General features: G+C 60.3%; 1 protein-coding gene across 10 annotated transcripts; it reads right to left on the reverse strand.

The window, feature by feature from the left end:
- Nucleotides 1-25,492, reverse strand: PTDSS2 (phosphatidylserine synthase 2). 10 transcript variants are annotated; one of them, XM_036281075.1, is made up of 12 exons: nt 25,179-25,492; nt 18,468-18,569; nt 11,289-11,371; nt 8,351-8,418; nt 2,803-2,937; nt 2,488-2,538; nt 2,145-2,258; nt 1,890-2,008; nt 1,332-1,446; nt 1,121-1,266; nt 861-1,046; nt 1-739 (listed from the first exon to the last, which is right to left on the reverse strand). In XM_036281075.1, exons 1-12 carry the CDS (start codon nt 25,334-25,336, stop codon nt 580-582), a joined length of 1,437 nt encoding a protein of 478 aa, XP_036136968.1. In that variant the 5' UTR covers nt 25,337-25,492; the 3' UTR covers nt 1-579. The 10 variants fall into 10 exon arrangements, with proteins under 10 accessions (XP_036136968.1, XP_036136971.1, XP_036136969.1 ...); XM_036281078.1 differs by lacking the exon at nt 25,179-25,492 and adding an exon at nt 24,406-24,530; XM_036281076.1 differs by lacking the exon at nt 25,179-25,492 and adding an exon at nt 21,854-22,051.

Below are 25,492 nucleotides of genomic sequence, written 5' to 3' on the forward strand. Positions count from 1 at the left end.
TCAGACCACTGCAGGTTTATTTGTTCTGTTTGCTCTTGGAGATGACCACCAACTTGGGGCCAGGGACCCCAGGCCCCGTCCTTCCAACCATGGGCACAGGGCCTGGGAGTGTCGGCCAGTGCCTCCCTGGAGACCCGCCCCGGCCCGCTCGCCCTCTAGGTGAGCTGGGTGGAGGAGGGCTCCCAAGGGAACGGCTCAGCGCTGCAGCTGGGACCCACCTTCTCGGCCTCCCTGGGCTGGTGGACCAGTCAGTAACACAAGGGCCAGGGGTGGAGTGGGGCCAGCAGGGTTAGGGGCCGGGACCTCCGGGCACCAGGGCTCGGGGTGGTCCAGGGGCCGGTGGGCTGACGGCACAGAGGACTGCTGCCCCAGGGCGTGCCCAGCCACACCTGCTGCCCGAGACGCCTCCGGAGCCCGGAGCAGAGCAGACGTGCACACGCACCGCCACCCGCTCACCAGCCCTGCCGGACGGCCTCCCCACGCCCCAGTCCGCTGTGTGGGGAAAGGGAGGGTGTCGGCTCCTGGTGGGATCCGAGGAGAAAGGGACACAGGCCTGTGTCCTGGCGGTCGTGGGGCAGGTCAGCTCAGAGCCGGTGCGCCCTCCTGCTCATCCTCCGCGGGCCCCGGGGCGGGGTCCGGCACAGGCGCGTGCCTGTCTGTGTTGCCGACCGTGTTGCCCTGGTCACTGTTGTTCTGCTGCTTCTGCCGCCGGGTCTCCTTGTACCGCAGGGTGATGTCCCTGGGGGCAGCGGGGGCCGGGTCACTCAGCCTGCGGGCCCCAGGGACGGCCCTGCACGGCCAGGGCGGGAGGACGGAGCCACAGGACCCAGACGACGCCCAGCCGGACGGGCGGCCCTCACCGCAGGAAGAAGCGCCACACGGTCCAGGTGAGCACGAGCACGGAGCCGAGCGTCCAGCACTGGGCGATGTAGAAGGGCAGCGACAGCGTGAGCGTGTGCGGGTCGTACTTCACCACGATGAGCAGCTCCGTGACGGTGATGGCGGCCACCAGCCAGGCCTGCTGGCCCAGCTTTCTGTGCGGCTTCCTGTGGGGAGGCACACGGCTGAGGGCGCCTGGCCGGCTGCGCTGGGCCCAGGCCCGCCCCCGCCCGCGGCTCACGGGTCGTCCATGAAGTCGTAGATCTCCCGCATGGCCACGCCGCCCACGTTGACGAAGAACACCAGCCGCAGCAGCACCAGGGAGTGCTCCGGGGGCAGCCACAGCACGAACTTCAGGTAGAACGTGTTCAGCTCTGCCAACAGAAACTGGGGGACAGGGGAGGGTGGGTGTGGTGCCGGGCCCGCGGGCCGCGCGCCAGGCGGCTGCTTACCACCAAGATGATGCCGCACACGGCCAGCCAGCGGCGCAGGCTGGAGGCCGGCTTCCACTCGAAGCGGACCCAGCTGTAGGGCGTGAACTGGAAGGCGATCCTCTTCATCTTGCCCCTGGAGCCGGGGTGGGGCGTCCGTCAGCGGGCTCCTGGCCCCACGCCCCTGCCCGGGGCACCCAGGATGTGTGGGAGAGGGCACCCCATTTCTCAGCCCTGGCCGCCCGCCCCAGGTCTCTTCTTGGGCTGTTCATTTCTTTTAAATTCAAACAAAAACGACAGTGCTGGCACCCACTTCAGGGGAGGAGCCTCCAGGAAGGGCCTTTGAGGGTGAGGATGCTGGTCAGACTGGGGCGGGCTGACGTCCCGCACTGTGGGCCTTCGTGGGGTTCCCACGGGCAGCCCAGGGTTGAATCTCAAGTGGAGATTATAGGAGGCAAAATCCTCGACTGTCACCCTTCCCAACAGACACGTCAGACAGAGCTGGGCCTGGATCTCGGGGGCCACCCCCGGCCCACACCGACGCCCAGACCCCGAGCGGCAGGCCCTCGGGAGACGTACTTGTAGGTCGGAATGTTCCAGAGGCCCTGCCACTTGTAGGTCTTCAGGGACAGCCACTCGAGGGTCTTCATGCCGCAGTAGATGCCCAGCCCGTTGCAGACCAGCACGTCCATGATCCACTGGGGGCGGGAGGCAGACACCACGGACCCTGAGCACGTCCCGCCTTGTCTGGGGGGACCCCAAGGGCAGGGTGGGCAGGCCTGGGTCCTGGGACACTGCCAACCCCACGTGGACGGGGTGCGTGTTGGCACCTACGTGGTCCCACCAGCACTCGCTGAAGTTGGGCAGCTGGTGCTCCAGGCTGTACTCCAGGAACTCGAACATCACGCTCACGATCGTGCATGTCCACCAGTCGCGGATCATCAGGGTCTGGGGGCCCGGGGGCGGCTGGGTCAGGGCCATGCGCTCTCAGGAGCAGGACAGGCATGGGGTGCAGGCCCCGGGGGTCCCACCCAGCGCCCCAGGCGGTTTCACAAACCCTCCGGACAGCTTGCTCATCTTCACCAAGGCCACTCTGACTGTCCACCCACGACTGGCCAACGGCCCAGACCACAGCGAGCTGCAGACCAGGACCCAAGCAGCAGGGAGCCTGCCTCACCTTCAGGTACCAGCCGATAAAGTGCGCAGGCACGAAGCCGTCCAGCTTGTCCTGTGGGCGAGGGGCGTGGGCCTCAGACATGCCCGACGTGCAGCCCACCCCCTCAGGGCCCCCAGACCCCCCGCCGTGGCCCCCACTCCCTGTGCCTGGCACGGGGTCGTCCCCACCCAACCGAGGGCCCTGAGCAGCGCCTGCCTGACCCTGGGGACAGTGCAGGGTCCCCTGCAGGTGTGGTGCGTGGGGCACACCCTAAGCCAAGGACAGCAGGGCCCCACACATTCGTCCTGGCCCCCCCCAATGGGGCCCGGTCCTGACCCAGACGTTGTGGAAGGGGTCCGTCTCGTTGTCCGCGTCGTAGATGAGGCAGTTCCCCCCGTAGTCCCTCTCTGGCAGCGGGACCCCCAGCCTGGGGTCAACGTACTTCAGAAACTGGCGGCCATCATGCACGGTCTGCAAGGGCAGCATCTCGTCAGGGGCCAGACACACCTCCGGCCGTCACCGGCGCTTCCAGCCACACACGCGGACGGGGCTCACGGTGCGCGGACAACACTTCCACTGACCGTGTGGCCAACACGCTGCCCCCCACTCAGGGCTGAGCAGACTGGGAGCCCCACGCCCCAGGTGACGTTCTGCACCTCCTGTGGGAGGGACGGGGGCAGCCCCAGCACTGGGGGGTCTCACGACGTCAGGACAGCCGGACATGCAGACACCAGCACCGGCACACACTCCGGGACTGCGAGGCGAGGAGGGCAGCCCCCCGCGTGCCCATCCCAGGACCCGGCTCCTACAGCCCTGCCCTGAGCAGCAGCCGGGGTCAGAGGTGGAGGGCACGAGGCCGCGGGGCAGGGGACACTCAGACTGTCCGTCACACGGCTGGGCCGCCCCTGGCTCGGAGCCTTTGGACGTGTCCCTCAGACAGACACACATCACTGAAGTCACGGTGCTCCGGTGACCCAGGACCGGGGGTAGAGGGCTGCACCCTGAGTCAGCGGCCAGTCAGCAGGGGCAGATTCTCGGATACTCAGCCCTTAAATGTGGAAAACTGGGCTTCTGAGGGCTGACGCCACCCGAGGAAGACAGACTGACACCCACTGGCACCCACCCCTTGGCTCCCTTGTGGACACGGATCCCAGTCAAGGAGCAGCGAGCACCCAGAGCTCAGTCCCTGAGACCGTCCCCCAGGAAAGGACCAGGGTGCTGGGCAGGGAACGCCCAGGGAGGGGCCTGGAGCATCTCCGGTGCCAGATCAAAGGGAAGTGCTCAGGAAGACCAGGCAGACAAGGGGACACCAAGGACCCCGGGGGGCCTGTGAGGTGCGTGGGAGCCAGCACGGGAGCTCCCAGCGCCCACGGCGGCGCGAGTGACGTCACCAGAGCGGGGTCACGACCAGAAGCGCTTCCTGCGTGCACACGGCGTCACAGAGGAGGGCTTGCTCCTCGCGGTGAGGAGGCAGGTCTCTGCGGCAGCGTGCGGACGCCCAGCGGTGGTGCATGGGGGGCCGTGCGCCCAGGCAGGGCCTGGACAGTGCGAGCATGTTGCCGCAGGACCGCGCCCAGCCAGACCGTGCGAGCACAGGCCGCCCCATACCCGAGCCGAGGCCCACGAGACCCCGGCTGGCCGCGCGTGCGAGGCTCTTCCCGAGGGGAGGGCTGCCGGCCGCCCGCCTCCTGGCTGCCGTGGACACAGCCCCTCTCTGTGCAGATGACACCACTCAGGATCCAGAAAACGGCCAGAAACCCAACGAAACAGCAGCGACAACAGAACTGCCAGACTGAACAGGCTCAGCAAGGTGGCTGGACGAGATCGGCCCATGAACACTGCGTTTCCACGGATTTGTAACGAGCAAACCAGGACTGAACCTGAGAACACAAGTCCCCTCACAGCAGCACCGGGGCCAGGAACTGCTCAGGGCGGGCAGCCCGGAGAGCTCCCGATGCTGCTGAAGAGGTGAGAGGCGCGGACAGACCAAGCTCTGTGCTGGGGAGACGCCCCGTCGGCAGCCCACCTGCCGCTACAGAAACGGCCAAGGTGACCCTGACAAACAGGAGCAGGAGGGATGTGTGACTCCACCCTGGCCAGTGCTCCTCAGAACTGTCCAGATGACCAAACAGGACGTCGGATAACACAGCCCAGAGGGCCCGAGGACACGTGGCCACTAGATGTCCTGTGGTCCTGGGACAGAAAAGGGGCACCAGGGGTGTGAACGAGAACAGGGACACCTGTTGGGAAGGGATCTGGTGGTGAAACAGCAAGGGGCCCAGCAGCCACGCCCACACAGGGGACGGCCTGCCCCGTCCCTGCCCCGAAGGCCTCACCACGGAGGAGTCCCGCTCACCGCAAGGGCGGGCTGCAGACCTGGAGAGCAGAGCGTGTCTGCACCTCACACATCCAGCGAGGCCTTGGACCATATGAAAAAATTAAAAAGTCTCCCTGGCTGGTTTGGCTCAGTGGTTGGGGCGTCGGCCAGCAGAACAGAGTCGCAGGTCCGATCCCAGTCAAGGCGCGTACCTCAGTCGTGGTTCGTCCACGGTCCTGGTCAGGGTTGTGCGGGAAGCAGCCAGTCGATGCCTCTTTCCCCCATCGATGTTTCTCTCCCTCTCTCTCTCCCTCCCTCCCACTCTATCTGAAGATATTTGAAAAAAATATGCTCAGGTGAGGATTCAAATAATAATAATAATTCAATTTTTTATAAAGGCAAAAAACGTGAACACTTCACCAAGGGGATGTTTGCACGGCTAATAAACGCGTGAGAAGTTGGGCACCATAACCAGCCAGTCGAGAAACGCAGATCAGATTGGGGACGAGACACCGCTGCCCCGGCCGGTGGCTGGGAGGAAGCAAGCCGGGCGCTGGGGCAGCGGGCAGCCCCTGGAGGCCGGACCCCCGCGGGAGCTGGGGGGGCTCAAGGGCAGCTCCGGGCCCACGGCCCCCACGGCCCCCACCCAGAAACAACCCGCGCGTCCCCTGCTGCAGGGCAGAGTCGGCAACAGAAGGGACGGCAGTGTGACGACACGGGAGGGTGCGCTCCCGGCATCGGGGCTGCCAGCTCCGCTCACGGGAGGCCCCAAGGCGGAGCCCTGGTGCTGGAGGGCTGAGGGCTGGGGGGGCACCCTCAGGGTGACCGGAAGCGCCTGGGGGAGGGGACCGTTCTGTCCTAACTGGTGTTCCCGCACATATACACAGGTGTCAACACTCGCAGACCGGCACACCTACCCTAAACCAGCAAAACTCACCCCGTGACCAAGAACCAGCCAGACACACGCAGGCAGACCCCAGCACAGCACACCCCCCTCCCTGCAGGGCGGCTGGGAGGGGAGAGCCACAGCGGGCCCACCGCCAACACAGACGCCCAGTGAGGACCAGCCCTGGGTCCCCCTTAACCACCGGGGGCACCGAGTCCCGGGTCCGACGTGCTTCTTTCCCAGCTGTGGCGGCCCCAGGTGCCCGCACGGGAACCAGTCCATACACTGGGCCTGCCTGTGCCTGACCTGAGGCTGCCAGGGCGCGGCCCACGCTGACAGCCCTCACCAGAGACCCGGGCGGGCCTGCTGAGCTCCACGCGCAGAACAGATTCTGCTGAAACGTGACGTTCTAGTCTCCCCGAAAACAGACCCTTCTGGAGGTCCCTCTAAGCCTCTGCTCACTTTTGTTGGGTTTCGGCCTTGCTTCTGTGGACCTCAAGGCCCCACTGTGCTGAACCCGGCAGAGTCCAGGACCGGAACCCGGCAGCCATAGGGACAGGGCCCCCCACGTGGGAGGACGGCCCCCGCCTGGAGCCCTGCCTCCCAGCAGACCCTCCAGAGGAAGCTCCTTGTGTCCTCTTCCCATAAACAAGCTGAGACCAGCTGCTCAGCGACACCTCATCTGCACCATACCGACCAATCAGAGCAGCTCAACAACCAACAGAATGTGTGAAGCTGACCAATCAGGACAGTGCTATTTGGACCAATCAGACAGTGCAAATCTGGATCCCTCATCTGCATAGAAATAGACCAACTGGCAAAGGAGTGCTGGAGGGTGTGAACAGGGGACCCTAGTGCACTGCTGGTGGGAACGCAGACTGCTGCAGCCACTGTGGAGAACAATGTGGAATATCCTCAAAAAATTAAAAATAGAACTGCCATTTAACTCAGTGATCCCACTTCTAGGAATGTACCCTAAGAAGGCTGAAACACCAGTCAGAAAGAACATATGTACCCCCATGTTCATAGCAGCACTATTTACAATAGCTAAGATCTGGAAACAGCCCAAGTGCCCATCAGTAGACGAATGGATAAAAAGCTGTGGTACATGTACACAATGGAGTACTATGCAGCTGTGAGAAAGAAAGATCTCTTATCCTTTGAGACGACATGCAGGGAAAGGAGAATATTATGCTAAGTGAAACAAGCCAAACAGAGAAAGACAAATATCACATGGTCTCGCTTATTTGTGGGACATAATGAACGATACAAGCAATCGACCAAGATCCAGAGACATGGAAGCAGGGAACAGACTGACAGCCTCGGAGGGATGTGGAGGGGGTGCGGGAAGAGATAAACCAAAGAACTTACACGCATCTGTCCACCACCAATGGACAGGGACACAAGGCTGGGGAAGGCAGGGGGGGTTGGAGCAGGAAGGAGGGGTCAATGGGGGGCAAAAAGGGGACACCTGTAACCCTTTCAACAATGCAAAAGGGGAAAAAAAGAGGTGAAAAGAAAAGGAAACAGACCAACTGGGAACCAGGGCAGGAACCTTCCCGTAAAAGGTAGGTTCCCGCCCGACGGGTGTGGCTCAGTGGACTGAGCGTGTCCTGTGGACTGAGAGGTCCGGGTTCAATTCCTGATCGGGCACACGCCCAGGTTGCAGGCTCGATCCCCAGTTGGAGGTGTATAGGATGCAGCCGATTGATGTTTCTTTCTTTCTTTTCAAAAAATTTTTCTTTATCGATTTTAGAGAGACAGAAACATCCATGAGAGAGAACATCAGCTGGCCGCCTCCTGCACGCCCCCCACTGGGGATCAGGGCATGTGCCCTGACTGGAAATCGAACCAGCGACCTCCTGGTGCATGGGTAGATGTTTTTTGTTTTTGTTTTTTCTATCCTCACCCGAGGACATTTTTCCATTTTTTGTACAGATAGAGTGGGAAGGAGAGAGAGGAAGAGACAGAAACAAACATCATCGTGAAAGGGACACATCGAGTGGCTGCCACCACACGACCAACCAGGGCCGGGGACAAACTGCAACTGAAATACGTGCCCTTAGCAGGAACCGAACCCGGGTCTCTCTGGACCGCAGGCCGATGCTCTAACCGCTGAGCCAAACCGGCCAGGGCTGGGTAGATGTTTTTATCTTTCTTCCTCTTCCTCTTTCTTTAAAAAAATCAGTAAAAACATACTAAAAAGAAAAGGCAGCTTCCCATTTGTCTCCAGGGTGCAAGCTGTTCACTTGAATAAAGTTCTTTCTCTTCTCGTTTTTTTTTTTTGGTTAATCCTCACCCAAGTTTTTTTTTTTTTAAATCCTCACCTGAGGACATGTTTTCCATTTTTTGTTCAGATAGAGTAGGGGGGAGAGAGAGGAAGAGAGAGAGAGAGAGAGAGACATCGATGTGAAAGGGACACATCGAGTGGCTGCCACCCGCACGACCAACCAGGGCCGGGGACAAACTGCAACCAAGGTACGTGCCCTTAGCGGGAACCGAACCCAGGTCTCACTGGACCGCAGGCCGACGCTCTGACCGCTGAGCCAGGCCAGCCAGGGCAGTTTCTCCTCCCTCCCACATCGCAGACGGGGGACTTCTGCCGACAGCTCCAGAGGGCTGAGCTGCACGGCCTTCGGTCCCCTCGACCCCTGGGCCACCCGCCAAGAGAAGCAGCTTACCTGGAAGAGTATGAAGATGAGAAACAGCTCGTAGACCACGCTGACGCAGAGCCAGAACCTCCAGTACGCTGCAAAGACAGGGCGCAGCGTCAGGGAGCCCGGGCCCGGCCCGCGATCGGCCTGGCCCGGCGCAGTCTGGCAGACTTCACAAGGCCCAGCCTGACTCGGAGGGAGTCCACGCTCTCTGCAGGCTTTTCCTCCATTCCTTCCATTCCAGTCCTCCGATCTTTATTTCTTTTTCTTTCTTTTATTAATCTCACTCGAGGATATTTTATCCATTGAATTTTAGAGAGTGGAAGGGAGGGAGAAAAAGAGAGAGACACATCGATTGGTTGCCTCCTGCACGTGCCCTGACCAGGGCTGGCAATTGAACCCTGAACCAGGAATCAAACCTGTGACCCTTTGGCGTGGGTGCCGACGCGCTAACCACTGACCACACCAGCCAGGGCTCTATTTCTCTGTCCTGCCTCACTGCAGTGCAGAGGGACAGAAGCAGAGACAGAAACACCATCCTGTGTTTACGAGCAGCATGTCTAACCCTGCACAGCACAGGCCTCCGGTTCCTCGTGGTACCTTGTATCATGTCAAGAAAAATCTTTCAGTTCCAGTCTCTAAGTTTCTATCACAGACGAGTATGAAGCTGTACTTCCTGCACGTGAGGGGGCCGCTCCTGTGTGAGGAGACGGGCACACTGGCGCGTGTCCCGAGGCTGAGCCAGCATTTCCTGGGACGGACCCAGCTGGGCTCCAGGCGCCTGTGGGGACCATCCACTGTCCGCAGCGGTGCGTCAGGCTTGAGAGTGGCTAAGACAGCACTTCTGAGAGGTTCTCACTGCCAAACACACTGTCCCCACGAGGTGACGGAGGCGGTGACCTGTCGGTGTCCGGTCCTCTGTGGCGCACGGGAACTGTGCGTGCCCTGCGCCCCCCGCCCCCTGCCTTTCGCCAATGTAAAGCCCGTTTCCCACCGGGGAGGAGACGACGGGAGGGGAAGTCTAGAACTATTCTGAAATGCACACGGTGACCTTCGCCTTCCAAGCACCTCGACAGTCCTTTCCCTTTGCTCACGATGGTGGAAACCTCCAGTCTGCTTCAAGAACAACTCATCTGGGATGAAAACGGTGCCCGCAGAGCCAGGGCCCTGGTCGTCTAGGGGGTCCCCAGCTCACCCCCACCACGCGCAGCGCCGGCTGGGCATACAGATGGGTGGTAGGGAGGCTGCCAGGGCCTGACGTGCCAGCAGGGAGGGAGAGTTCCCAGCCCAGGCACGGAGCCCCCACGGGTCTGTAGGCCAACCGAGCACCCTCAGGGCTGGGCTTCGTCTGCTGGGGAGGACCAGCCACGGGGCGCACGGGGTGGGCAGCAGGAGGCTCAGCTGATGCTCGGCATTCGCTATGTACTGCACACCTGCACCTCAGCTGGAAGCCGACCTCTGCCCCCCACCCGTGTGGAACCAGCCTGGCTCAGGCAGAAAATACAGACACAGAGAGTCCTCAGGAAAACTGCCAAAGCAGTTCTGGGACACGGGATGGACACGAGGTGGCAGACAATACGTCTTCTCCGCGCCCTCACGGTGGCAGAAGCTTGGAACAAGTTCCCTGGTCCCAGAGCTGGAGGGTCCCTGCCAACCACTGGGTTGGGGAGACATTTGGACGAAGGCGCCCAGGCCAGGCTCCCAGAATCACACCCCAGGTCGGCAAGGACACTGGGCAGAGCACGAGCCACGAGGGAGACGCGGCAGGGCTGGCAGACCAGGCCGCCTGCTGGCCTCCAGAGAGCCAGGTGTCCATGAGGGTGACCAGCTTCCCGCCGGTGGGTCTCCTGGAGCCCAGGGGCCAAAGGCCAGAACAAGCAGCTGCACTGGCCATTCTGGCCCTGGCAGGGCTGTCAGTCCCACTGCCTCTCGCTGCGACCGCGTTGGTCCAGCTTCCAGCCGGGCCCTCTTCCTTCCAGACGGATCCGGCTGACCGGCTGACCGGCGCTCTGGCGTTCACTGCGATTCTGGTGTTTTCACAGTCACCTCCCTTCTGCACTGTGCAGGCTTCCCCGCCGTTCTGGGCAGGACGGGAGGTGCAGACCCGGAGCAGGCCGAGGCCCTGCCGCTCCAGATGGCCCCGCCCTTCCAGCCTCAGTGTGGCCGTGCCCTGCCTCTCAGGTGCTCGGACACGGGCACCCTGCTGACCAGCAGCGTGTGTGCTGGGCACAGACATGCCCCTTCTGAGGGCCCCTCCAGCTGCTGGGTGGAGAACTGTGCCCGTTCACCGCAGCGAAAACCAGAACCTCCCCCACGGAGCTGGTTCACTGTGGTGCATTCAGATGACGCTGAGCGAGCAGTGTCAGAACCCAGCCGTCAAAGACAAGGACATGCTTGTGTCGCTCCGCGGTGGAAAATGCGCGGTGACCCCCCCACTCGATCCCAGTGTGTGGCGATGTGTGTGCAGACACACACACATCAGAGCTTACCAGTCGTCATTGCGTGTGAGCGGCATTCACTTTTACTTAAAAATGTTTTTTGTATTTTCCAAATTTTCAGGATAAACACACACCCTTCCTGAGCCAGAAGAAACACTGCGCAGCCCCCAGGGAGCTGGCCCTAGCAGCTCTGACTCCGGGGTGGGGCAGCGAGGGGCAGTGCCGCAGGCAGTGCCGGTGCAGGGCGCACCTCGAGCCTAAAGCGCGGCCCCTTGGAGCCCCCCTGGCCCACGGGCAGCTCTGGGGGAAACGCATGTGCGGGAAGCAGCCCAGGAAGACGGGTGGGCAGACACGGGCGAGAGCGGCAGGGCAGGCCGAGGAATGGAGCCCGGGAGGAACAGGACCAGCCCTCGTGCCCCAGACGACAGCCTGGGGCAGGCCGGGCGGGGTCTCACACCAGCGCACAGACAGCAGCCGCTCCCAGCAGAGCCGCCAGGAAGGCACACACACAGACAACGGGCAATTACCTGGATGAGGTCTGGAAAAGGGCCCGTCTTTGGCTTGTGTTACTCCAAAACATAAGAAAACCAAAATACTGGCCACAATACCTCTGCAAATAAAGAACAAACAGCCCCTCAGTGTGCGTAAGCGTAAGTCCATGCTGGCTGCTCCAGGCAGGAGGCAGGAGGGACCCCAGGGTGCCCTCCCAGTGACAGCCCCGACCCCATGGGGCAAGGGGGCTGGAGCTGGGCCTGGGACGAAGGGGCCAGCGCCCCCCGGCCCTGGGGCTGTGCGTCGCACCCTGCCCTTCGGTGACACACGTGCTCCACGCTTCTACACGCCCTGTGGGCCTTGTCTGACAGCCCGCATGTCCCCAGGGCTCTGTCAGAATAAACTTGGTCATTTTCTCCTGCTACTCTGTCTCAGGTGGATTTGACTATCGGTCCCGCTAGGAGCACCCTGAGCAGGTGAGCTGGCTTTAGCTGAGGTCGGGGCGTGTGAGAAGGAGCAGGTAGGAGGTGAGCGTCCCCCTGGTCTGCTTCTTGGGGTGGAAGTTAAAGGTGGAGAGGCCCCCCTGTCTTCTGAATTCAGAGTGGCAGGAAAAAATATCTGTGAAGCTGGCTCGCTGGGCTTGACGACTCAGGTTTTCTTTAGACTCTCCCCTGCGAGATGGCTGTTTCACTGCGCATGTCTTGTGTCGTCTGTCACGAGAAGGAAAGGCCGTAGGACAGGACTCCTGACGAGCCTGCGGCAGGGAGCTCCGTTCTCCCCGGTCAGACTGGAGCTGCTGAGTCTCCCCCAGGACCGTGAGCTTTCCCTGCGTCTTGTTCTACATTCCAGGAGAGCGGCTTCGTCTCTGGAAGGCACACTTAATGGGGTGCACCAGGTGGCCAAACAGACTGGGGTTGCCTTCTCCGGCCGGGCCAGCTCTCTGAGGAGTGTCATGGCAACCCCAGCCTGTCGTCTCACCTTCATCACTGGTTAGTGCTGGATGACCCCTCTCCAGCAGCCACTGGTCTGTGGTGGAGGCGTCTCACATTTTGTGGGAGACCGGGGACACCTTGCACATGCCACCGCCCTGCCTGCACGTGTGACGAGGATCTGTGCCTTCTCTATGCGGGGGAGTAAGCTTCTGGATCCTGGGGCTGCACTGTCTGCATCACGGTAAAGATTTATTCTAGGCCTGAGAAGGTACCACCAGGTATTTCCATAAAAAGGCTTAAGTAGTTGGAACTGCAATTGAGATTCAGAGAGCCTACTGTCACTGGCCAGACAGACTCAGATCCTTTGAATTGGAAAAAATTCTGAGTTGGAAAATGTTTAGAGAGTCAAAGGGTCTCGGGTTCAATTTCTGGTCAAGGGCACGCCCCTGGGTTGCAGGTTTGATCCCATCCCAGTCGGGGCACCTGTGAAAGGCAGCCCATCGATGTCTCTCCCCAGCCCTTCTGCTCTCTAATCACCAATGGAAAAGATATCCCAGAGTGAGGATTAGACAAAAAAACAAACAAACAAAAAAAAAACCCAGGTGAACAAAGCAAATATTGACAGGAGTGAAAGAAAGCAGACAGAAAGGACAGTCCCAGCTCTCGTGCCGGAGGGTGGACATCCTTAGATGGTTATTAAGACGAGACCGACAAAACAGATGTGGGTGGGTAACACCGATTTCCACACATCACGACCCCAGGCTGGGCCAGAGGGCCCCTGTGAGCCCCACCAGGTTAAGGGACCAAGTCTGCCCAGACTGGAGACACCTAAGAGCCGGGGCACAAGGACACAAGGACACAAGGACAAGGAGGAAACCCGGGGAGGCAGTCAGGCTGGTTAATCAAGTTAATTGTTGACAGAAGGATCAGGGTCCTTGGCTGCCTCCTTGCTGGGGACCCAAAGCCTTTCACTCGCGTAGGTAAGCGCACCAGGGAGGGAAGAGAGAGCCCAAGGCTCTGGCGGGACTCGGCTGACTCCTCGCCCCCAGGCCTAACTTTGGGAGCCAACTGGCATCAGCACCTCCGGAAACGAGACGCAGCTGTTGAAGGGAACTGTTCTCAAGGCTGAGACTGGTTCAGTGAGACACAGGATAGACTAACCCGCTTCGGGGATGCAACCGTCCTCAGGAGTCTGGAAGGCAGGACCCAAGGGGCCAGACAGGCCCCCCAGACACACCACGTGAGCATGGGGGTGGCTCTGAGCAGGAGGCAATGGAGACCTGTGTGCTCAGGAGAAACCTTTACCGCTCCCCTGAGAAACTTCAATTAGCGGCCTTGCTTATGCCAACTTATCACCAGAAATAACTTTTCACGACCTCTCTGCAGGGCAGGGCAGGCACTTAATCACTGCTGAACACCTGCTCTCATGGGGCAGCTGACCCTCCTTCCTCTAAAGCCTGGTGCCTGGCCCGCCCTTCGCGCAGAACGTCCGGGGGCCTCACACTCTCTGCCCACGAGCCTCTTGTGGGTGTGGGGCTCCCACCCTACACACGCAGTTAAATCTGGTTATTTTTCTTGCTAACTACTCTGTCTCACACGGATTTAGGTTAGACCGGCTGGAGGTGAACCCAGAGGTGCAGGAAAGTCTTCCTCCCCCACAGAAAGCCCGCAGGAGGGACGTCTGGGTTCCTTGCAGTTGGAGCAGTTAGGGGTCAAGCTGCTGTAAAGATCTGCTTGCGGCTTTCTGGGGGCGGAGCTTTGCTGTGTACCACCCCCCCTGCCCCTCCGTGGGGAGCGCACCCCGCTCTTGCCCCGCTGGCACCAGCGCTGTTTCTAAGCGCTCTAAGGTGCGAGGCGGTGTCTCAACTCCACTCCGCGTTTCTCTGGTGACAAGTGTGCTGACTCGCCATGTGCACACCTTCTCCGGTGCAGGGTCTGTTCAGACCTTCTGCCCGTTTTTAGTTGTGTCGCTTGTTCTCCTGTTGTGGCGTTTAGAGTTCTCTGCACCGAGGGAAACCAGCCCGCATCAGGCACATTCTGCGAAGACTTCCCAGCAGCCTGTGGGGGCCTCCCCTGGTCCTCACAAGGTCCTGCACACATGGACACTGTACAGACACGTGCACGCCCCAATGTCACCGCAGAGAAAGGACGTGGGCGGTGCTCCGCCCGGGGAGCGCTCCCAGCGGTGACCGACCCGAGAGGCACCCCGTGCACCCCGCCCACTGCGCCGAGCGGGAGCGGCCACGCGCGGGGCGCTCCCCGGATGGCGGCTGTGCAGCCAGCAAGAGGACCTGCGGTGCCGGACGGGTGGCTGCCGGGCCAGCGGGGCCTGACCCGGGCGCGGAGGACACGGCCTGCAGGCCTGCATCGTGGGAGACAGATACATTTGTGGAAACCCACCGAGCGGTAGCTACAATTGGAAACATTGTATAATAAATTATACATGAATCATGTTGACTTAAGAAAATTAGACCTATTCCTCCAAAGTGACAGAGCTTGTTATATCCCAAAAAAGAACAATGATACACAAGCCAAAACTGAAACCTTAAGAGAAACAATTTTCTAAATTTTTAGCAATGTATTTTGTTGTTTTTAATCTTCATCCAAGAATATCTTTCCATTAATTTTGAGATAGAATGAAAGGGAGGGAGGAAGGGGAGAGAGCGAGAGGGAAACATCAATGTGAGAGACACATCGACTGGTTGCCTCCCGCATGGACCTGGTCCGGGTCTGGGCTCAAACTTGCACCCCAGGCACATGCCCTTGCCGGGCCACACCACAGGCCTGAGGACGGAAGAACTGTGGGTTTGATTCCCAGTCGAGGGCACATACCTGGGTTGCAGGTTTGATGCCTGGCCCCGGTTGGGGTCGTGTGGGAGGCAACCAATGATGTTTCTCTCTCTCCCTCCCTCCCACTCTATCTCAAAAAAAAAAAAAAAGGGAAACAAAACGAAACAAAAATAAGCATTACCTATCCATGAAAACTTCCCTCTGACGTAAGTCAGCCTCTGCAGGGAGCTGCCCCCAGAGCCCTGGCACAGCCCAGGCGGAGGTGCTGCCCCCTGCTGGATGAGAACCAGTCCCCTGCCCTCATGTTCCGAGGTGCTCCCAGGACACCCTGCGAGGGCCCACTGCAGCCAGGGGTCACCTTCTTCCTGTGGCAATACTTGCCTGATGACACTGGAACTGGTCATGTCTGCCCTAATTTCACACGATATGGGGACTCTTCAGTGTGACCAAGTCCTGCCTGGGGCCTCCCTGCCCAGCGTTGCCATAGACCCTCCGCCCTGAAAATGGCTCAAGGGCACCTTGCTGACATGGAGTCTCGCCAGAAGGGGGCGCTCTCGTGCAGCACCACGTCCCTTGCAGGCCCCAGAAGAGTTCTCCAGAGGAAGGAGTCACAGTTACAGCCCCCAGAGAAAAGACGTCCAAGCCCTGCTGGTTTGGCTCAGCGGTAGAGGGTCCGCACGGACCAACGAGTCCTGGGTTCGATTCCAGCCAAGGGCATGTACCTAGACTGCAGTTCGTCCCCACTGGCTGGGGTCATGCAGGAGGCAACCAGTAGATGTGTCCCTCTCACCTCGATGTTTCTCTCTCTCTACCTGAAGATAAACAGAAACAGGTAAGGATAAAATAAAAAAAAGAAAAGGAAGAAGAAAAGAGGTCCAGGAAGCCACTGCCCAGGAGCTGAGAAACTGCCCTCCATGGGCCTCCCCTCCCTGAAGCGATGCTTCTCTCCTTGGCACGTTTGACTCGCTATAGCTCATCTCTAACTGCAATTCTTTTTTTTTTTTTATCCTCACCCGAGGACATTTTTGCATTTATCTTCAGATACATTTATCTTCAGAGGGGGGAAGAGAGAGAGAGAAACATCGATATGAGAGAGACATCGACTGGTTGCCACCCACACGACCCCAACCAGGGCCGGGGACGAACTGCAACCGAGGTGCGTCAGCGGGAACCTAACCCTGGACTCTTTGGTCCGCCGGCTGACACTCTAACTGCTGAGCCAAACCAGTTAGGGCCTAACTGCAATTCTTTGCTGCTCCTGAATAAACCATTTTTTTCTGGTCAAATTACTATTTAATTAATTAATTAATTAATTTTTATCCTCACCCAAGGACATTTTTTTGTTTTTCGTTTAGATAGATTGGGAGGAAGAGAGAGGAAGAGAGAGAGAGAAACACTGACGTGAAAGGGACACATTGAGTGGCTGCCACCCGCACAATCCAACCAGGGTCGGGGACAAACTGCAACCGAGGTCCGTGCCCTTAGCGGGAACCGAACCTGGGTCTCTCTGGACTGCAGGCCAACACTCTAACCGCTGAGCCAAACCGGCCAGGGTAGGGCACTATTTTATTTTTAAAGTCAACAAACTGCCCAGCCTGTGTGGCTCAGTGGTTGAGCGTCGACCCTGCACCAAGGGGTCGCTGGTTCGATTCCCAGTCAGGACACCTGCCCAGGTTGTGGGCCCAATTCCCAGTGGGGGGTGTGCAGGAGGCAGCCGATCAGTGTTCTCTCTCATCGATGTTCCTATCTCCCTCTCTCTCTCCCTTCCTCTCTCTCTAAAATCAATAAAGAAAAAAAAAAGTCAATAAACCCAGCTGGACAAATTTACAGAAAAGATCAAATTCTACTTGAAAAAGCCCTCTAGGCAAACATGGGCTCCTGCCAACAGTGCCAGTGTCCCTGCACAGCGCCCAGCGCCCAGCCCACTTCCTCCTGCACTCGGACCCACTGCCCACGGGCCACCCCCCAAGCCTGAGCGCAGCCAGGGCCCCGCAGGGAGCAGCGGGCAGTGCTCGGGGGAGGTGCGGCTTTCCAGCTGACACCCAGGGCTCGGGGGCGGCAGGAAGACTCAACAAAGCGGACTGGGGGGGCACCCTGCAGACGGTGGAGCCAGGATCACAGGTGAGGACAGGACAGCTCCTCGAGGCAGCACAGCCCGGTGTCCAGACCCCGGCAGCCATTTCTCACCAGGAGACAAGCCCGTGACCAGGCTTGCGGCAGATGACGCTCCAGTCCCCCCAGACAGCAGGCCAGGACACGCCCGACGGGGAGCCACCTGGCACCTCAACGGGCGGCGGACACCTGCGGAGCGCACAGCCCGTCCCCCGCACCCCAGGCACACGTCCAGACCTCACCCCACGATCCAGCGCTGGGCCAGCAGGGAAGGTGCACAGCCGCAGTCCCAACCACACTGACCAGCGGTCCCCTGGCTGCCAGGCGTCCCCAGCCCGGCGCGGACCCCTGCTGGCCTCCTCACACTGCCCAGCAGACTGTGTGGGGCCCGGGCCCAGACAGTGGCAGATGACCACTTCCTCCTGCGATCCCAGGAGCCACTGGGGCCTGTGGGCCTGGAGCAGGAGGCGAGTCTGTCCAGTGCGGAAAACTCGAAGGAACACGTTAGAACCAGCTCATCTTCCTCACACACTCCTGGGAACGGCCTCAGTGTCCTTGGGACTTGGGCAAAGGACACACCTTCAGCCAGTCTCTGCTGGAGATGGCACTGAGAAGACCCTCTGCCCGACAGGCGTCCGATGTCCCAACGCTGGTATGAGCGTCAGCATCAACGCAGCGTAGAAGAACCGTGCTCACTGATGGGGAACCTTCCTGGTCACAAAACCCGTACACCCTAGACACCAAACTCACAGGCTCTGGCATGTGACTCATAATGAGAGATGTGTGTCTGGTCTCTGTCCCCCCTCTGGCACAGAGCCCTAGAACCCTCAGACTTCCCTGTGACGGCAGCAACTAAGGTGCTCCTGTTCCGTGAGAAGGGCCAGGGCCAGGAGAACCAGCCCCGGCCTCCGAGGGCGGGAGAGGCCAGTGGGCTAATCGATTGTGCCCGTGTCCTGGGGCTGCCAAAAACCCCGAGGGGGGCTTCTAAGAGCTTCTGGGTTGGGGAACACGGGAGATTTGGGGACAGTGGCGCCTTTGAGGGAGTGGAGCCCCTCCTTCCGCAGCCACCCGGGCCTGTGCTTCTCTGCATTCTGAGTGCTGCTCTGGCAAAGTACCACATCTGGGGGGGCTGATTTATAGCACAGGTGACAAGCTGGACTTGTGACTGGTGTCTGAAGGGGTGGGAAGGGGAGACCTGCGGGGTTAGGGGGTGTCTGGGTGGTGATGAAGCACCACTGTCCCCAGGCCAGAACTGGCGCCCAAACCCTTTTCCGGCTCCATCCTGAGCCGCTGCAGCGCGTTCGGTCCCTCTGGCCTAGTGACAGCAGGGGCTGCCCGCGGCCCTGGGCTGAGTGCGCGCTGCGGGACCGGCCTGCTTACCTCTTGGTGTTGTAGGCCGTGTCCTGAGGCGTCTCCTCCAGCAGAGTCACGTAGCCAAGCACGCAGGTGAGGATGAAGAGCACGGTCAGGGTGTGTGCACGCCTGAAAGCCAAACACAGACTGCGTCAGAGCATGGGGACCGCGCCTGTGACACGCAACCTCCAACTGAGAAAGCAGGACCGAGTGTCCCTAGCTGGGGAGACCCCACACCCGGGCGGAGGGACACTCGGCACACGGGCGCACTCAAGTCCCGGCTCAGAGGACAGGAGGGTCCCTGAACGGCGTCCGGAGCAGCATGTGCTGTGGGGCTGTGGGTAACGCGGCCCCTCTCACTGAGCAGGTCATGCTGATGACCATCCTTGCAAGTCACACATGACCACCTGAGATTCACAAGATGACAGCCCAAAAAACAAGGGAGGGCGGTAAGGGACACCAGGACCCCAAGCAGGAAGGGTGGACCCCCCCAGTGTTCACTCGGGAGAGCTGGCAGATGCCAAGGGGGTGTGGGCTCTGGTCCTGCCCCCCCGCCCCAGCTTGGCCTTCAGAGCCTGCTGTGGGGGGAGAGGCAGGCTCACCTGGAAAGGGCCACAAGCAGCCAGGCCCCAGGGGACTGCGGGCACAGAGCCGACCCTGGGAGGAGCCTGCAGTGGCCCATGTCAGCCACTGGCCTGAGCCCTCTGCACAGGGCGTCACAGGCCCAGCTCCCAGGAGCCAAAGAGCAGTGCAGGTCCTTGTAGAGACGGCGGAATCATCACGCCCTGGGTGTCCCCATCTCCAGGAGATGCTTCCGAGATCGAAGGGTCCCACATCCAGCAAAAACATCCTCCAGAGCTAACAGTTCTTGCAGGGAGGGTGACAGCAGGACCTGGGACTGGGGCCAGCTCACCAGCCCGAAGAAACTGCTGGGTTTTTTGGTTTTTTGTTTTAATCCTCACCCGAGGACATTTTTGCATGTATCTTCAGATAGAGCGGGAGGAAGAGAGACAGAGAAACATCGATGTGAAAGGGACACATCGAGTGGCTGCCACCCACACGATCCAACCAGGGCCGGGGACAAACTGCAACCAAGGTACATGCCCTTAGCGGGAACCGAACCTGGGTCTCTCTGGACCGCAGGCCGACGCTCTCACAGCTGAGCCAAACCGGCCAGGGCCGTTTGGAGGTTTTTAATAGAGATGGTGGGATTCAAGCAGGGCCCTGAAGAGAGCAGACAACGGACGGAGCAGCTCCTTGGCTGGGCCTGAGGACGGACCACCTGCCTTGGCACCCGGGCGAGCAGCCGCGTGGCCTTTAGGCCAGTGCGGGAACCCTGACTGGCCCTGCGACCTGACGTGGCCAGTCGGAGGCTTAGGGACGTTCCTGGAGCCCCAGAGGGCACTCCAAACACCAGACAGAACACAAGAAGGTGGCTAAAGCAGAACACGAGCAAACAGGAAGGCTGGGAAGGGGACGGGGAGAGCAGGGCCGCCTGAGTGCAGGCGTGTCAGAACTACACGGAATGACCCAGAACAACTCGGAGAGCTGCTCACGGGGTACCGTTCAGCAGGAGTGGAGGTGCATCAGCTGCGGGGTCTCGGATCTCGGATGAGGGGACCGAGGCCTGAGCACTTGGAGGGAGGGAGCGGCCTGCACTGTGGGGAGGTGGGGACAGAAGCCGCACTGGGAGTCAGCGTCGTCATCGTGTGGTAACTTAGGGATACGCAGACTCCCCAAAGTCATGGAACCACCACTGTGGGTGCAAGGCCAGGCTCCAGGGCAGTGTACTGGCAGGGCCCAGGGCCCAAGCAGAAAAGTCCCACAGGCCTTCAAGAGGCCGTCTTCAGAGACCAGGACAAGAAGGAGACCAGGGAGCAGGACCCCTCGGGCCCAGAGTGCATCTGGCAGGAGGCACCCACCAGGGACCCTGCCACCAAGAGCCACCCAGCCAGGAGAGTTCTCACACTGGGCATGTGTCTGCCAAACACAGGCCAGTGCGGCTCAGGGCCAGCCCTCCGCAGGGGGCTTCGGCCACCCCTACAGGACCTCAGAGGCACTGGCACCCCCTGCAGGTGTCCCACAGGACGGCAGCTCTGCAGCCCACAAGCCAAAGTACATGGTGAATGTCTGTCCTGTGTCTTTAATGTTACTTTCCACAAACAGTGGTTTTCTGGTTGTTTCTTGGGGCCCAGACGATGGCCCGGGCAGCTCTGGCCACGCACCTTTCCATTCCCCTCAGAACACAAGGGTTACCTGGAAAACAAAGCCAACCCTTCGCCCGAGATACGTGTTCACACTGCCATTCAGGCGGCCAGTGCCCGGCCTGGGGAAGCAGAGAAAGAGCGGGCGGACCTGGCCCGTCCCGCCGAGGCACGGAGGCACAGAGGACCCAGGAGCCGGACGAAGGCCGGGGAGAACAGCCAGCCCAGTGGTGCTGGAGCCATGGCGAAGTCACCGCTGACCAGGCTCCCCCTCTGCCCTGCAGGGGAGACCGTCTGGGAGACAACATTTGCATGTCATCTTATAGGGTGAGTGGCTAATACCCAAAATATATAAAGAACTCATACAACTCAACAGCAAAAGAAACGCAAACCAATCATATTAAAAAACGGGCAAGAGCTGAACAGTTTTCCAAGACGACAGAGACAGCCCACACACACACGAAAAGAGGCTCATCATTACTAGTCATCAGAGATGCAAATTAACACCACAGTGAGCTCTCCCCTCACACCTGCCAGATGGCTGCCATCAATAACTCGACAAACAGGTGCTGGAGAGGCTAGGGTGAAAAGGGGACCCTTGTGCACTGTTGGGGGGGTTGTCCATTGGTGCAGCCACTGTGGAGAACAGTGTGGAGGTTTCTCAAAAAAATTAAAAACGGAACTGCTACCCGGCCGGTGTGGCTCAGTGGATTGAGCGCAGTCCCGTGGACTGAGAGGTCCCGGTTCGATTCCCGGTCAGGGCACATGCCTGGGTTGTGCGCTCGATCCTCAGTAGGGGGCGTGCAGGAGGCAGCCGACTGATGTTTCTCTCTCTCTCTCTCTCTAAAGAATCAATACAAACATTAAACATTTTGTAAAAAAGGGCTCTGGCCAGTGTGGCTCAGCAGTCAGAGCATTGACCTGCAGACTAAAGAGTTGTGGGTTCGATTCCAGTCAAGAGCATGTACCTCGGTTGTGGTTCAATCCCTGGCCCTGGCTGGGGTCGTGCAGGAGGCAGCCAACCGATGTGTCTTTCTCACATTGATGTTTCTCTCTCTCTCTGCCCTCCTCATAGTGTCTGGAAATCAGTGGAAAAAATATCCTTGGGTGAGCATTAAAAAAAAAAGGAACTACCTATGACCCAGTAACTCCACTTCTGGGTATTTATCTGAAGAAAACAAAAACACAAACTTGAAGATATGCGTGTACCTACATGTTCCTTGCAGCATTCCTGACAGGAGCCTATCAGCGCCCGCCCTCAGATGACCGGATAAGAAGACACGCAGTGTGTGTGACCTCGACAACGTGGATGGACCTCGAGGGCCTTGTGCTAAGTGAGCCGAGTCAGTGAGAGAGAGACGGGCACTTACACGTGGACTCTAACACACCCAGACACAGACTCACAGATACAGAGGGAAACTGGTGGTTGCCTGAGGCAGGGGGAGAAATAGGTGAAGGTGAAAAGGTAAATAAATAAAGTTGTTTTCCTGATTAAAAAAAACATTCTTATTTATTATTTTTTCTTTACTGGTTTTAGAGAGAGAGGGAGATAGAAACATGGATGAGAGAGCATCGATTGGCCGCCTCCTGTAGGCCCCCCACGGGGGATCGGGCCCACAACCTGGGCATGTGCCCTGACCAGGAATCAAACCGGCGACCTCTTGGTGCAGGGTCGACGCTCAACCACTGAGCCACACCGCCGGGCTGTTTCCCCATCTTTATTTATTTATTTTTTATCCTCACCGGAGGACATTTTTCCATTTTTTGTTCAGATAGAGCGGGGGGGGAAGGGACACATCGAGTGGCTGCCACCCACACAACCCAACCAGAGCCGGGGACAAACTGCAACTGAGGAACATGCCCTTAGCGGGAACCAAACCCGGGTCTCTCTGGACCGCAGGCAGGCCAGGGCTATTTCCCCATCTTTAAAACGAGCACAGAAGTACTAACTTGCAAGTGTGTTTACACAAAAATGCCCCCTCGCCTCGCGCACAGCCCCTTTCTACTCGTGTGGAAAGAACAGGGGACGCGGAGGAGACTGCGCAGACCTGCTGCTGCTTCTCCCGGGGCCAGGAGGACCAGTGCACCCTTTGGCTTGGTGGCTGATGGGTAACTCCGGGGAAGGTCTGGGTCCTGTGACCCAGGCACAGGCGGGCAGTGGCTATAAATCCCGTGACTTCAGAAGCTGGCAAGGGTGAGGGCGTGAGGACAGCTGGCTCCCTGCCACGAGAGTGGAAAATACCTCGTTGTCAGTCACTCCTAGACATGGCCACACTTGCTGTGCCGAGTGGGCAGGAAGGCAGGCTGCCAACCCTATTAGAGAAAACACGAGGTGTGGCCGGGGCACAGTGCACAACAACGCACCAGCCAGGAGAGGCCTGGCGCAGGCTGCAAGGGGTGTTGGGGCAGTGACACTGACCACATGACCAAAAAGGCAATGGCTGGGGAGTCATGCTTCCCATGGTTTGTGGGCGAAGCCAGCAAACCCTTCAATCGGTGCCTGAGAAAGGCATGCTCTGGACCCCGCATCTGCAGCACCCCGACAGCCTGCCAACTCCTGTGAGACGTGCTGCAGGTGGGCGAGGCCCGAGAGCGCTCACCGCAGGCCAGAGTGAGGCCAGGCGCAAGGCGGGCACTCCCAACACCACACAGCCACACACCCAGCCGGGGAAGTGTGGGTGGCCGTTCAAGCTACAGGTGGCGCATCACTGGCACCTCACCAGGGCGTCAGGGCCCAAAGCATCCCCCAAACAAGTGTTACACGTGAACACACACATCTTTGCATGGTCTTCTGTGTCTGTGGATGCTGGATGCTCCCACTCGAGACCACCGCAATTAGCAGAAGCAGCACCTTGAACCCCTGTGGTCTTCAAACTCCCTCCCATGGGCCCACACCTGTGACTGACAACTAGTAACAGAGAAACCCCAAATCCTGGTGCATGGCCTCCACATCACCATCATGGGCCCCAAAGAAGCCCAACCTTCCTTGAAAAGGAAAACTTTAAAAGCAAGGTTTTGAGCCCTGGCCAGTTTGGCTCATCAGGTCTCAGGTTTGATTCCTGGTCAAGGGCACATACCTGGGGTGCAGGTTTGATCCCTGGCCCAGATTGGGGTCGTGTAGGAGGCAGCCAATCAATGCGTCTCACTTTGATGCCCCCTCCCCCCCTATCTAAAGGAAAAAAAAAAATCCCTCAGGTGAAGCTTAAAAAATAAAAAAGCAAGGTTTTGAACCACACAAAAGTTTCTGTGGGTGATTTTCAGACATAAAGTCATTTCCACAAATACGTAGTTTTAGCCTTTAACTTTTTGGTACACTAATTATTAAAATTCCCTAATAAACTAAGTTTTAAAAATCCTAGCGCAGCAAGTTCGTGAGGGGACACCCAGAAGAAGGGACAAGGAAGTGGTTCCTCCAGGCAGGCACCTGGTAGGGCACTCAGGTGAGGGAGACAAGCCCACATGTAGCAAGAAGCTGCTGGTCACCAGTGGGCGCTAGGACCACCCACCTGTAAGGCAGGTCCCTGAAACCCACCAGCCCTGTGCACCCCTTACAGAAAGCCTTCCTGGCCCCGTGGCCCTCCTCACAGGCAGGCTCCGCTGAAATCTGTGCCCCACTTCCGAATGACAAGCGCCAGGGGGACCCTGGTTTTCGGCCCCTGGTGGGCTGTGCCTCGCGAGTCCTAGGCTTGTGGCACAAGCCTCCAGATTAGCTCTGGAACAGTCGCTGGCACCCAGTGGGGCCCAGCCTCTGGCTCCAGAACCTCAGTCTCCAGGGGTCACCAGCTGGTCCGTGAGACGGTGATGTCCTCCCTCAGGACAGCTGGACAGGCTCGATCTCCACGCAGCACGGCCGGCAGGACCCGGCAGTCGGGCCACTGGCTCCGGGCCACGCCCCTGCGGACAGGCACCCCACGCCTCTCCCTCCTGCGGCTCCTGCCCCCCAGCACATTATCTCCCCACGGCAGGGCTGGGTGGACACCCCTATCGCAGCTGCCAGCACCCACAGGAGAGACGCCAACCCCGGCCTTCCCGCGCCTCTCCCGAGTCTGCCCCAAACGGACCCGCGTCCCCAGCGCCCGCTCGGGCGGGGGCCAGCAGCCCGTCTTTCGGCCGGCGGGGCCGGGGCCGGGGCCGGGCGGCTCTCCCGCGCACCGTGCGGGCCTGGCCCCGGGCACGGGGAGCCGCGCACCCCAGGAGGGTGACGGCCAGGCCAAGGTCACCGAGCCCGCGGCGGAGGCGCCCCGCACGGCCGGGCCGCGGCTGCGCTCCGGGACCCTCCCCGCCCGCCGCCTGGGGGCGCGCGGCCCCCGCGACCCCGGCCCCCGCCCCCCGCCCCCGAGGCAGACGGGCCGCCCGCCCGGAGCCGGGCTGGGATCGGGACCCGCGCCGCAGGGGCCGGACGGGACGCGGGCCGGCTCCGACAGGGCAGGCGACCGCTGTCTCCGGGGCGCGCTCCGGGGGCGCGGACGCGGCGACCCCGCGGCCGCCCCCAGCCCCCGGGTGGCCACGCCCCCGGCCCGGCGCCCGCCCTCACCAGAAGAAGGTGTTGGTGCCGTCGTCGTAGACCTCGGACTCGGTGCTGCGGCGGCCCCCGGGCGCGCCCTCCGGCGGCTCCTCCAGCGCGGCCTTGCCGGCGGGCACCGGGGACCCCGGCCGCGGCCCCCCGGCGCCCCTGCGCTCGCCCCTCCGCATGGCGCCGCCCGAGCGCTCCGCCCCGCGCCCTGACCTCACGCGCGCCGGGTCACCGCGAGCGCGCCGCGCACGGCGCACGGAGCGCCGGGAAGGGTCGCCGCGCCCGCCGGCGGGGTCTCGGCGAGCAGGGGCGGGGGCGGCCGCGAGCGGGCGGGG

The sequence above is a fragment of the Molossus molossus genome, unplaced genomic scaffold (assembly GCF_014108415.1).
Source record: "Molossus molossus isolate mMolMol1 unplaced genomic scaffold, mMolMol1.p scaffold_m16_p_31, whole genome shotgun sequence".
Classification (NCBI taxonomy): Eukaryota; Metazoa; Chordata; class Mammalia; order Chiroptera; family Molossidae; genus Molossus; species Molossus molossus.

What these genes read in the sequence shown, in the direction of transcription:
- PTDSS2 (XM_036281075.1), bottom strand. Translation starts at nt 25,336, where the DNA reads ATGCGGAGGGGCGAGCGCAGGGGCGCCGGGGGGCCGCGGCCGGGGTCC. An exon ending in TCATCTTCATACTCTTCCAG is followed by an intron (nt 2,938 to 8,350) that starts GTAAGCTGCTTC and finishes CTGCCCTTGCAG; the next exon opens with ACCGTGCATGATGGCCGCCA. An exon ending in GCGAGTGCTGGTGGGACCAC is followed by an intron (nt 2,009 to 2,144) that starts GTAGGTGCCAAC and finishes TCCCGCCCCCAG; the next exon opens with TGGATCATGGACGTGCTGGT.